Source organism: Drosophila tropicalis, unplaced genomic scaffold, assembly GCF_018151085.1.
Source record: "Drosophila tropicalis isolate 14030-0801.00 unplaced genomic scaffold, ASM1815108v1 contig_593, whole genome shotgun sequence".
NCBI classification, from domain to species: Eukaryota; Metazoa; Arthropoda; class Insecta; order Diptera; family Drosophilidae; genus Drosophila; species Drosophila tropicalis.
Genome location: NW_027173070.1, coordinates 10,872,990 through 10,886,406, shown reverse-complemented (window position 1 = coordinate 10,886,406; position 13,417 = coordinate 10,872,990). Strand labels below are relative to the sequence as shown.

The window sequence follows — 13,417 nt, the reverse complement described above, 5'->3', positions numbered from 1 at the left end:
CACTTTTAACATAAGCAATTTAACTGTTGAGTGCACAAAGTTTCACACTCGTTACTTTAGACCCACAAGGCCTCGTTAAAGCCGCATTTGAAAGCCGTCGCTCTTCCACTCAAAATGCATTGCAATCGAGAAACTATTCTACTATCATTAACAACATGGCAATACCTGTTTAATTTTTATTGTTAAACTTGCCGAAGCACAACGCAGCGGGAGCTCAAAAACATAGAAGAATGAGAATGAAAACTTCAGGCAAGTTCGTGGATGGCTAATGTCAATGAACAGAGCTCAACGATATGTTTAATGGGAAGCAATAGAAAAGTTTTTTTTTTTTGTATTTTGTTATACATCGAGTTCGTTGAGTCTGTGAAAGCAATTCAATTGAAAATAATTAGAAACGTAGCCACATGGAGAAACTTCTTAATTGCCTGACTATTGTCGACAATGGAGCAATAGAAACTGAGAGAGAGTGAAAGAGAGGGAGAGAGAGAGAGTGTGGGTCATACAACTTGGGTAAATGCACTCGAGAGTGCAAAAAGACAGCAAATTGCATTATGCATAAGCCTGAGGCCAAAGCTAAAGCCAAAGCCAAAGCCGATGGTAAAGCCATTATCAGGCTTCTCACGTATCATTATATCCAGGAGAGAATGAGTCTTTGAGAGTCAAGCCAGAGCGCGCTTTGTTAAGTGAGTGACGCATAAGAGAGCGGTTGACTGATGGAGCCTCCGGTTTTGGTATGTATATAAAATGCGTTACGCTATTTAAAACTCAATCATTTGAACTCTTTCCCTTGACCATGCTTCATTCGCAATACATTGGTGTCTTGTTGTTGTGGCTCTGTGTCACCTTAGTCAGCAGCGGTAAGTCAATGATCTTATCTCTCTATATACCATGTACACAAATATATATATCCCTTTGTTTATAGTGTTTGGATTACCCGCATGGGGACCAGCAGCTAACAGGGGTCCCATTGGTGGACCCTCATGGAATGGTGGACCCGATCAATCGACCGATAACATAATTCTCCACTCAAAAACCAATTGGCGCTATTAGCAAAGGGAAATAGTGGATATCACAAATTAAAATATCTACTCTCAATTTATGCATTTAAAACAAAAATTTACCCAGTTATCATATGTTAAATTCAATACTTGTTTTGCTTGCTTTTATTTGCTTTTGTTTGTTTTCTATAATATATGTATTAACTGATAAGCTTTCTTTCTGTTACATACAAACGTATATAGCCTTTGTTAATTCTGAATTGATAAACTCTTAACCCGCTTATGATCGTAATTGGGAATTCCTCATGAGGATGATCGGCAAAAATTCAATTAAGTTACAGTGCAATTTCAACTAACAAACAATAAATAAATCAAAGTAATTGAAACTGAAGTAGAATTTTTGAAGTATTTAATTCTTAATTATGTTTATTTTTATAAATTGGGCAAGATAACGCAAAACGAAAGACAAAAACAATGCAATTAACCTGTTTGAAATCTTAATGTTAAAGGTTTGTTTGATGTATACAAAAATTTTTGCTATTCATTCTAAAAACATCGATATTCTGTAGAAAACTTGAGTCCCAAATTATGCCGATGAATATAGAAACTTCGTTTTAATCATAAAGTATTAATCTAAAGTTGTTCTTCTAAAATTTCTAATAGCTGTTGTAGTACAAAAGTTTGAGATTTCATTTTGGTCTTTACGATAATCAAGTAAAACAGGAAGGCTATTTTTAGAAAGTGCATATCTTTAGTATAGAAGCTTAATCCAATGCATTCTTTACAATTAACGAAATCTTTTGGATATTTAAATCTTTAGTAAAAATTATTTTCAAAAATAAACCCACATTGTTATAGTCCCATTAAAACACGACGTCCGTTTATGACGCTTTAATGAAAGTCATATAAACATTTCCGGACCAAAGTCGCAAGATTCTACATTAGAATAGTTATACTGGCAGTTGCCTACTGCAAATTGGCTTTAGACAGGATCGGCATTTAGGAATATTGGAAATAATTACGACATTCAAATTAAATTAAACCTCACTTTTAAGCCGGCTCAAGGTGAATTTTGAATAGAATATTTGCTGAAGTTTAAAAAAAAAATGTAAAATTTGTGTTTTGAAACGGGGAAAGAAGTAGTCTCAAAAATGTATAATGTCTATATCTCATAAAAATATTGTATTTGATTAAAAACAACAATTACAGATGTTTATATAAGTATATTCTTGAAGGTATTAACTTTTATTGAATACAGTGAGGGATCCACAAAATTAAAATGTTTTCCCTAAAAATATTATTATTTATTTAACTGCAAAAACTTGAAATATTAAAGGACGATTTTCCGCGAATTTTGTTTCACCACAGATTCAAATATGAAATGAACCTAAATTTGAAGGCTTGCTTCACTGTAGTTAGAATTTTGGTTCTACCTTTAAGCTAAGCAAAAGCTCTTTTCCACACGCTTTTTCAAAGAATTTCGACTAAAGCTCCCGAATTGTGGATAGTATTGAGTATCAGCTGAGTCAGTAATACATATCGAACACTAGCTTTGGTAATTCCCGCACGATTGCAGCGCTGACCTCTACAGAATTATCTCATTGCTGTATAGAGTATATAGACGAGACACGTAAAGTATAAATAGCGAGTCTCTGCGATTGCATTGATATAGTCAAGAAAGTAAAATGGGTTTGAGTAGCACTGTGATAATATTAGGGCTAATTGCCAGCGGCATTTATGGTACATATAATTTTTTTTTTTTTTTTTTTTTTGCAATAAATAGAGAATGAAATTTTTATTTTTTGCTGCAGCGCAAAACCCTGAAGTGCAGATTGAAGGAGGTGGCGGCATAATCCAACAAAAAGATGGCTCAACTTATTTGGCCAACGAAGCCGGACAGATCTTTAGACGTGCTGATGGTAAGACTGTTTTGATTGGCGCCAATGGGCAACAACTTGTCACCGATGGAGATGACAGCGATGAGAGTGACGATGATGACAGTCATTTTAGTTCTAACTTTAACAATGTTGTGATTAATGGCGCCAACGGCGGTGGTACCAACTTCTATCAGACAGGAGGAAAAAGCTATTTGTTTGTAACGGCTCAAGAGAATTCCTATATCAATAGTAATGGACATTCTCTAAAAGTTATCAATGGCGGACTTCTGTTGGAGGAGGGTGGCAAACAATATACATTCCTGCCCCGTGCTGCCGATGTCAATCAGAAGGAAACTGTGGATATTAATGGGAAACCAGCAACTGTTGAATATAGTCGCGGTAATGTGATTATAGAACTTTCCGATAAAACTTTAATCGCCAAATTGGGTAATCGTATCTTTGTGGGTGATCGTGATGGTTTTAATAATCGCGAGAAATTGGAATCGGAAATTAATCAACAGGCTCAATTGGCTCGACAAAATGCTGTGCTTTTGCAACAACAAATATCGATGCAGATAAGCCAGACTATGGCAAAAATTCAACGCGATCTTCAGCAAAAATTGGGAAATTTAGGTCTTTAAATGGTGATTGACACTAAATAATATATACAATCACCTATGCATATATATATAGATTTATATATATATATATATCCTATATTCATTAACACATTTCGAATAAAGCAACTACAAAAAAAGCAACAACAGCCACATATATGTACCTATATATACATATGTATATAGTCAATTTAAAACGTAATTGAATTCTCAGCAAAGCAAGTTAAAACAAGTGTATTTTCGTTGGCTTTATATGCAAATGGTTTTTAACGCTTCCAGCACGTGAATTGGACTTAATGAAATCTCACGACCTGCCATAAATGTATACTAGATGAGCACATGTAAACGCCATGTATGTAGATGGAGTTTAAGCGAGCACATTTAGCGGGAATTGCCCAAGAGTTTAGGTTTATACCTACATATGATTGATTAACTGGAAATTCATAGTGGCTGCCTAATGCCTCACATGATAGGCAGTGGTTAAGGGAATCTTCTCAGTAAATCAGTGTGTGTGTGTGTGTGTGTGTTTGTATGGTTAAACCATTACTTGGAATCATAATAAGCTAAAGCTAAATATTGCAATTTACTAAAGAGTATGCAACAAATTGATATTTTTATGGCGTTTAAAATTATAATTTTAGTTTCGATTTTAACGATTTTGTTTATTTCAATTTCTATTTATAAGTTTAACCAGATTTTTTCAAACTAGCAACAACTAACAAACATTTTGGGAACATTTGCAAGCAATTTTTTTCAGTAAATTTTAAACTTTTAGTTTCGAGAAGCCCTGTTAGTCTTTTAAATTTCTATGTGATAACTACTTTGATACTGGCATTCACAGTTCATGTTAATCCTTGAAAAGTTCGCACTAATCCTTAAAATTTGACGTAAAGAACTTGCAATATTCTTCAAAAATATTTTCGAATAAGTGAGTAACAACTTGCAAGTCATTTCTCGGCGCAATTTGTTTTTGATATTTATCTAAAGAGAAAATAAACTTAAAGTTTTAGACTCTTTGAGTCCTCTGTGAAAGTAAAAGGTCTTTGATTTCCCCCTCTTGATTCGTCACTGAAAATAAGCGATAATTAATGGGAATAGAAAAATTTTGGAATGTTTTTGTTTTAGGTTTTATATTTGAATACATTCAAGTGCACTATAGATGTATGTATGTAAGCCGAAATGCTTTTAAATATAAAACTTTTAGCCTTGTATTAAGGCAGTTGAAAACAGTGAACTTATATCTTTCTAGTAAAGTATTTACCAGGTTAACAAACCTTCTATTGATCTAAATCTTTTGTAATTTGAAAAAGGTGCTTCATTGACCAAGAGCTAACACTTTAAAAGCCAATTAAAAGGACAAATTTATATGGAAGCGAAAGCGTTGGGAGATGTCAATTTTTAATATCGAAACGAAAACAAAGCAGGCCTGTCTAACTAATTCTTTAGACTTAACTAAAACAGAAATTCTAAGGAGATTTAAACAAATTTAAGCAGCAATTAGCTAAACTTAAAAATAATCGTACGCCCAAAAAAAAAAAAAAAAAAAAAAAAAAAACTATCGAAAGTATCGGAAGCATTAAAAGATCTGCTACTAAAAGCAAATACAAGAATTTTGAAATTTTAGTTTGTTTTTGATTTAAATTTATCTGTGTAGTACTAGTAAATACGCTTAAGCGTCTAGTAGGTCAGTCTATTTTTGTACTTTGTAAAGCAAAATGAGTGCCGAACAAAATTTGCATTCGGTAAGAGAGAATGGTACTAAGAGATTTGCACTTACCCCAGAACAGTTGTCCGAATGGCACACGCAGTTTTATGAGAAACCTTTAAATTGTTTTGCCCAAAATGTTTGTACTGGCCGTGATCCGATCAATGCTTGTCTTCAATCCGAAACTAATTTGGCTGCAGTGACCCAAGTCACGAGAAGTAAATGCCATGAGGTCTGTGGAAATATAGCGAAACCAACAACTGGAGGACCCAATTGGATATGTACAGGATTGGATTTACTACGCTTGGGAATTAATAAAAAGGTGGCTGCTCCGGATTTGGAATTATCTGCTGGACATTTGTTGTTTTGGCATAAACTTGAACGTTGCAATTATTTTCTTCATACGGTGGCCAAATATTTGGAACGCTGCGAACCTCTGGATGGTCGCAATTTTCGTTATCTAATGAAACATCCTGTGCCCGATGCTGGAAATTGGCATATGTTTGTCAATCTTGTCAAGAAATATGGTGTAATGCCCAAGCAATGCTATCTGACGAGTGTCACTTTGAGTTTGGTTCGATTGAATAGAATACTGCAAAGTAAGGTAAGAGAGAGAGAGAGAGAGATGAACGTTTAAATAATGAATAACTAACTTTAGATAGATTTACCACTTTCTAGCTTCGGGAATATGTCAGTTTAATGCATGCCCAGTTCACGTTTGATGGTGATGGAAGTAATCTTTTGACTTTCATTGATACAAAGCTTCCAGAGCTGTACAAAGTGATCAATATATGTCTGGGTGAACCTCCCGTCGAGTTTACATACACGTTCTATGATCACAAGAAACGCTATCAAATTATGGAAAATCTCACTTCCTTGAGCTTCTACCAGATACTTGTTAAGCCGGCTTTTGAAATGGATTCATATGTATGTTTGGCTCATGATCCACGTCTATCGTCGTCGTATCATAGGAATTATCACATAGCCTGTAGTTCCAATATGGTTGAGGGTCTCATGCAAAACTATAATAATCAGCCAATGGATCAGTTAATGGCAATTATCATAGCATCTTTGGAAGCTGGCAAGGCTGTGTGGTTGGCCTGTGACCGGCAGAGTCGATTTAATGCCAAAGCGGATGTCCTCAGTCTACATGCCCATAATTTCGAGCAAGTTTTTGGCCTAAAAGTGCGCACAGTTCTTGACAAAGTTGAACGAATGATATACCATGAGACGCGGCGCGATGCAGCGTTACTACTTACAACAGTCACCTTGGATGCACTGCATCAGCCCATTGACTTTCGCACCATTACCACTGCAGCTGCTGCAGGAACATCTACATCCCAGGTTAGCCTACATGCTGAGGCTTCGTCTGCGGGGGCCAAGGGAAAAAAGTCCAGAAGCAAAGTTGCCATAATTCAAGCAAATTGGTTGCGAGAATATGCTTTTGAGATTGTTGTTTCCTCGCGTTTTGTTCCCCCCGCCGTGATGCACTGCATCCAACATGTAGAGAGCACAGAGTTACCCAGTTGGGATGTAATGGGGGCTTTTCTTGCTTAAATTTTAAAAGAAAACTTTTCCTTGTTCGCAAAAAGACGCGCCGCACTTTTAGTGTTGGTAAACGTTTTAACCAACGGCTGGCCACACATTCGTAAATTATCGATAACTCAATGAGACGTTATTATTTGAAAATTTGCATTGCTATTATATAAATCCATTGCCATAAAATAAATCATATATTTTGAAATTAATGTATTTATTTGGTATATAACAGGAAGTACAGTGACTCAATAGGCCGTTAATACTTGAATATTTTGGCTGTGGTTTTAAATTTTAAGGCTTTATTAAGTAATTTGATTTTAATGGGATAGTTGCATTGATATTCAGTAAAAGTAATTTAATGCGATTGCTTGCAGTAAAATTATTATTTCTCATAGTATATTTAGTATTTAGGCTTTGTCACGAAAAAATACATTATCCAGGACCGGACTAAAATCGCTAATACCGTATTAGTAATACGATTAGTGTCTTTTGGCTTTTTTTAAATACATACATTACAAAATTTTTTTTTTTAAAAAGACATAATTGCACATTTAAGAAACAAAAAAAAAAAAACAAACGACGTGACGTTAAGAAAAATGAAGCAAGTAAGTCGTCTCGTCGACTTGGGTATACCATACACCAGGTGAAACAAATATTTCAAATTTCGAAACCCAAATGGGTAAATGTTTACTATTACTACTCGGGCCCAAAACGCCCTTAAACTACATAATTTTGGTATCAAACGAAAGAGAAAAATTGCACGAGCACGACCTCAGCTGCGCCTTGGCGATTTATTTCGTAGTTTTTGAGTAATTAACAAAAGAAAATTAATATTTTTAGCGGGACTATAGCTAAAAGTAGCCTTTTCCGGCTAAAAAAAGCTGTTCAATTTTGAGATGGTGTTGCCAAATGCCGAATTTTGGATACTCGAATACGCGGGCATTTTGAATCTTTTGTTCGCACTATTCTCAACAAACGAAAATATTGTTGAGTTTACAATATTTCTTGATTTTATGGAACAAATATAGTTTAGAATACAATATTCGGCTGCCAGAGCAGCCAAATATTCCTCGACTTTAGAAATTAGATTAAAATATTTGGCTACCAGGGCGGTCAAACAGCGCGCCAAATAAAAAATAGCGTTTGACAACACTGAAATCTAGCTTTACCCGATTTTTCCACTTTTCAACATTGAAATCTCGAGTAGTAATAGTAAACATTTACCCCCAAATGTATGTCTATTAAATTGTTTTTACATGTTTCATAGTATGTGCTATCTCGCTCACTCTACAAACACACGAGCACTCTAGCGCCGCCACAAACCAACGGCCAATTCTGGCCTTGTGGACTGCTTTGTAAAATACGTTCATACGCATATTTTGCATGTTTCTAGTCCCATTTCAATCAAATTTGGTAGTTTTGTAGAAATAGATAAGATTAATTAGTCTGCCGAATTTGAATGCGATGGTCAGGAGGAGGAAATCGGTTTTTTCTTAATTATGGAGGCGGAAGTGGGCGTGGCAAAATATGAAAATATATATACTTTGCGCGCATACTAAGCCAGTATACATACTAAATTTGGTGACTTTAGCTTTGTTAGTTTTTGATAAAATCAGTTTTGTTTAATTTGCGGGGGCGGAAGTGGGCGTGGCAAAATGTTTAAATAGCCAATATCTGCGCGTCTATTAAGCTAGTCTACAAACCAAATTTAATGTCGGTTGCTATCATAGTTTTTAAGGAAATCAATACTTTATAGGGTCGGAGAAGCTTCCTTCTGCCTGTTACATACATTTTGGCGACTTTAATATACCATTTCACCCTATGGGTGTATGGTATAAAAACTTAAAATTCTTCAAAAAAAAAAATACTTTGGCTAATTTGACAACAGCGAGTCAATTGACTCCATTTTGTTTAATAACTTTTTGGAGTTGAAACTTTGGTCTTTGTGATTGAAATGTTGAATTTTTTTAAAAACCATTTTTAAACTATCGAAATAGTTTGCCATAGACAGAAAGATGTGGAAGCTCAGTCGGTCCTATGGGGATCCCTCAGCTAAACTTCTAACTAGTAACTAACAACGCGTCGCTTGGAGGTTTCCACAAAGACATTATAATGCGTCAAACATACTCTTTAAGTCTGGAAACTTTCTGCTTTAATTTCTACAAAGTAATAATAAAAAAAATATGATTGAATGAAAAATCCAGTCGACAACTTTACTCGATATTTACTCGTACCTACGTCATAGTCAACCAGGCGCGACCTTCACTAACAATAAGTTTTTTTTTTGGGGAATTTAACTTACGTGCCTGGCATGCCTAATTAGGCATTAGAGACAGGGAGCAAAATATACATATATAGATAAAGACAGAGAGAGGGAAATGGGGAAAGAACGCCAAAAAGTCGGCAACTGTTTTCGACTTAAGGGATTTGCGCCAAAGAAGGAATTTGACTTTGCATAAACTGAACAACACAATGTAAAATACAAATTTCTGTTTAAAGCATGATTCTTTTTTATTGCATATTTTTTGTTACAATTTAATACACACACAATTTTAATAACGTCTACCATAGCCAGAGTATTGAGAACCATAACCAGAATAACCATAGCCAGAATAAACTGGATTTTGTGGCACATAGACCTTCTCCACAACGACCACACGTTCAGGATAACCAAGGATTTTCTTCAACAAACCACGAGGCTGACGTATGCTATCATCAGTTTGTGATTTGGCTGCTGCACTTGCTCCTCCCTCATTAGCATCATTGGTCGCGGATATTGAGTTAGCATTGTGGCCAACAGATGACAGATCAGCATTTGTAATGTGGCCATCAGGAAATGCCACAACTATCACAATAGTCAGGCTGCTTAGCAAAAGAAAAGCCACGAGTTTCATGGTAATATTTGAAGACCAAATCGTTGTAAGTGTTAACGACCAGAAATGTTTTTCAACTGTTTTGTCTTTGGGAATATCTATGGCTTTTATAGGTTGATCAGGTTCTTTAACAGGTAGACAGGTGTTAACTGACTACCTGTCAGATGGATGGCTCAGATATGATTTCCAAGAACCAGTTTTATGACGGCTTAAAAGGATTTCTCTGTGTATAGTTTCATTTTTGGAATGCTGTAAAGTAGTTTTATTGCTCGTTTTTACTTAATCTGCTTCATTTTGATTTTTAATTTTTGTTTCTCTGGATGTGGTTCCCCTTATCGACAAGCGCTACAATAATTGATTCTATTCTTCTTCTTCATTTTGTTGTCTACCATAGCATTGGTGGTCCTGGCATTCCTTCTGGTGGTGGTGGCATTCCTTCTGGTGGTGGCGGTATTCCAGGTGGAGCCTGACGACGATTCTAAAGGATAAGAAAATAATTAGTACACAAATCTAAGACTAAAAGTTTTTTTTTTCTCTACTCTTACTTACCCTTAATTGTTTTGGTGGTGGTGGAGGATCATTGGCCACTTCCATGACATTGCGACGAGACTGAAAAATTAAAAAGATATCATTGTAAGGCCTATTCCGATGACCGTTTAGATTCGATATTTACTCTGAATTTGGGTGGTGGAGGTTCATTGGCCACTTCCATTACATTACGACGAGACTAAAAAATCGGTGAAAACAATGTAGGATCTAACTGGAAAATCTATTTAAGTTAGCTATTTACTCTAAATTTTGATGGCTCTGGGTTGCTTTCGCTTATGTTGGGGGCATGGCGCCGCGCCTAAAAGTAGGCATTTAACAAATCTATCGATTAACAATGCTAAATTCCTCATTCGTCGCCACATTAAGGCCTCTTCTTGGGTCATAACAGCCAACTGCTGTGGCGTCTTTTTTGTTACGAATTTTAATTTTTAGATTCTAATTTCTTGCCACATATATTTTCTACTTACTCTTTTAAAAAGGTCATGGCGTCCGCTTCCTGTTAGGGGGGGAAATTATACAGAAAAATATTAGCAAAATCATCTCCACCCCGAACTCTTCTCCATTCCATGCTCACCTCAGCTCCTGTGGAGGTTCCACCACCACGGGCATCGACACTGAGGACTATCAAGACCACAATGTACATAAAGATGTAAATAAATAAAGAAAGTGGCTTCATTTCCGAGCTGTCACGTTTCACACGGTCACCAAATAAAAGATGCTCCTCCTCGACTTGAGAATTCGTTTTCGTTTGCCAGTTTAAGGTGAAAACTGATGCCTCTTATATATATATATAATTGGGTTTAGTCTGGTCTCTGGGATTTAAGCTGGGGCTAGATAATTGGCTTGTTCAATTCTTATCCCAAAAACTAAATCTTGTAAAATGTTTAATTAATCAAATTAATGTCATTTTACCATGAAACGAGTACATGACATGCGATAAATTGAGAAAAAACATTTTAATTGTTTATTAAATCATTATAATTAACAGCAAGTCAGATGGCATAACGAAACAGATATACCCAGATATCTATATCCAAAACATGTAAGGGAAACTTTTTGTTAGCAGTTGGCATATATTTAAAGACTTGAAGGGCATTCATCAATATAAGCACAAACATGACAGATTATACGATTCTAATTACTTAAAATTAAACTTATTTTATATGACAAAAATCTATATAAAAATAATTCAGCTTATTAGAAAACTCCACGTCAGACAGTTTGAAACATATTTTAAAAGACTTTTTTTTGTAATTTCAATTTAATAAAATGCAATTACCTTGAGCTTTAATAACTTTAGATCTTGTAGAAAAAATTTGATTCTCGAGTTCTGATTGATAGATATGGAACTGATTAGAGGTTGATTAATGATTCCATTTTCCATCAATGTTAAATCTAATAGGTAAATTTAATCTTAAGCAAAAATAATAGAAAGAAATGGGAAAAGAAATGGGAAAAGAAATGAAAATAAGCTAAATTTATAAATTAATGATTAAATAGCAAAAATTTCTTTAGAACTAACTAAAATAATAATCAATTTTCATAATGTAAATCTAAAAATCTATAAATCAATCACTGAATAACAACAACAATATCTCCTTAACAAAGAGGGTCTAGGTTTAGATTATATAAGCAGATGGTTCTAGTTTTCGATCTTCCACTGTATATACCCACGCTCATCGATATCACACGCGAGCTCAAAAAGCTGTGTTTTTTTAAAGGTTCAAGAACAACATTTGAAAAAATATTTTAAAAATAAAACAATTTAAGAAAAATTGTTTAAAGTTCTAACTAGTATCACAATTTATAAATATTTTTAAACTCAAACTACTACATTTGAAAACAACAGACAAAAACAATTTCAGTTTTTAGAAATCGTAATTTTTAGGCGTGTGTTTTAAATAATTTCTTTTCAAAAACTATATTATTTACTTAAGTTTTCTGCAAGCAAAGAATTAAATATTTCAAAGTATTCAAAAATTTTTAACAAACTGTAAGTCAGTGCTAAAAATTTATGGAAAGTATCTATCTGATGGGTACTTTAAAACGCGGATAACCACAAAATATAATGACTATGGTGTTTATTTGCAATCTTATCTAGTTAGATGGCAAATTTTTGATAGAAATAAGAAATTTTCATTGCTTTTCTAGTGCCAAGGAATTGCTGTGCTCCTTCATCACTTCCGTTTGTAAGCGCCACAATGCTCTCACGTTTGCAAAAGCTTTTGCATAATTTTGAAATTATAACACTCTTTTGATGTTGCCCTAGCCACGAAAGGAGTAGGGCGTAAGTCAAATAGAAAGAAGAATGGCAGCAACATGAAATTGTCAAAAACAAAAAAAAAGGCAAGAGCAAGGAGACCTAAAGGAGGTGCCTGGGAAAAACGCAAAAGAAAGAAAAGAAATGAAAAGTAGGAAAATAAATAAGCGCACTTTTTTCTCATTTCCGTTGCTTACTTTGTGACGTGTTTAGTTTTTGATGTGCACATTCGGAAGGCAGCAGCAGAAGCAAAGGAACGCCATGGCAAATGATTAAATTCGTCGCCAACGTGGACAACAGGGAACAGATGGAAAAGGGGCAAAAGGACTAGGGCATGCGGAAAGGATGAGGATGAGGTTTAAGGGTACAGAGTTCAGAGGCTTGGTTCTAACCCGAGCTTGGCTTGTTGTCATCTTACAGGCGACTGACTCTAATTCTCATTCTCTCGGTCGCGCTTTCTCGTTGTGTTTCTCTCTGTCTATCTCTCTCTCTGTGAGGAAACTTTTCTCATTAGAAAACTTTTACTATTTCCGCTACTCAACGCCAAACGCAAACAACAAACGACGACGTCAACGGCGACGACGACAACATTTTTTTCTATTTTTGTTTTTTTTTTATTTTGTTTTTAGAAAAAAGTAAAATATAAAGACAACAAAATCCAAAATGTGTCGTAAATACAAAAAAAAAAAAACTCTTGCCTGTAAGTTAAGCCTTTATGATACTCTGTAATAAAATTCTGACAAATAACCTACGAAAATACCTTAATGCCTCTGGATTCTGTAAAAGGCAGGTGAAGAGGTAAAACAATGACCATGAATCAAAACTGTCTTATCTATTAAGTTAGTCAACTCATTTGCGATTACTTCTAATGCAGTTGGCAAATTCAATTCAAATTTTCACCCAAAAGTATGCAATAGGCAGGATTAGTATTTGCAATGCAATTCTTAGATAAAATAGTAATGAAAATATGATAAATGCCAGATAAGTAGAGTGTAAATA

The 13,417-nt window shown here is 34.8% G+C and overlaps 4 protein-coding genes across 4 annotated transcripts; 3 read left to right on the top strand and 1 right to left on the bottom strand.

Moving 5' to 3' along the window:
- Positions 1-754: 754 nt before the first annotated feature.
- On the top strand, positions 755-1,389 carry LOC137577557 (uncharacterized). The gene is made up of 2 exons (XM_068291052.1): positions 755-857; positions 923-1,389. The coding sequence occupies exons 1-2, from the start codon at positions 794-796 to the stop codon at positions 1,048-1,050; spliced, it is 192 nt and encodes a 63-aa protein (XP_068147153.1). The 5' UTR covers positions 755-793; the 3' UTR covers positions 1,051-1,389.
- A 1,191-nt stretch (positions 1,390-2,580) lies between these two features.
- Bbd (Bombardier) lies at positions 2,581-3,641 on the top strand. The gene is made up of 2 exons (XM_068289802.1): positions 2,581-2,738; positions 2,810-3,641. The coding sequence occupies exons 1-2, from the start codon at positions 2,684-2,686 to the stop codon at positions 3,514-3,516; spliced, it is 762 nt and encodes a 253-aa protein (XP_068145903.1). The 5' UTR covers positions 2,581-2,683; the 3' UTR covers positions 3,517-3,641.
- A 1,422-nt stretch (positions 3,642-5,063) lies between these two features.
- On the top strand, positions 5,064-6,945 carry LOC137576961 (bleomycin hydrolase). The gene is made up of 2 exons (XM_068290309.1): positions 5,064-5,801; positions 5,876-6,945. Exons 1-2 carry the CDS (start codon positions 5,208-5,210, stop codon positions 6,752-6,754), a joined length of 1,473 nt encoding a protein of 490 aa, XP_068146410.1. The 5' UTR covers positions 5,064-5,207; the 3' UTR covers positions 6,755-6,945.
- A 2,897-nt stretch (positions 6,946-9,842) lies between these two features.
- Positions 9,843-10,418, bottom strand: LOC137577276 (small nuclear ribonucleoprotein-associated protein B'). Its single transcript, XM_068290700.1, has 4 exons — positions 10,400-10,418; positions 10,283-10,336; positions 10,159-10,218; positions 9,843-10,087 (listed from the first exon to the last, which is right to left on the bottom strand). Exons 2-4 carry the CDS (start codon positions 10,319-10,321, stop codon positions 9,995-9,997), a joined length of 192 nt encoding a protein of 63 aa, XP_068146801.1. The 5' UTR covers positions 10,322-10,336; positions 10,400-10,418; the 3' UTR covers positions 9,843-9,994.
- Positions 10,419-13,417: the final 2,999 nt, after the last annotated feature.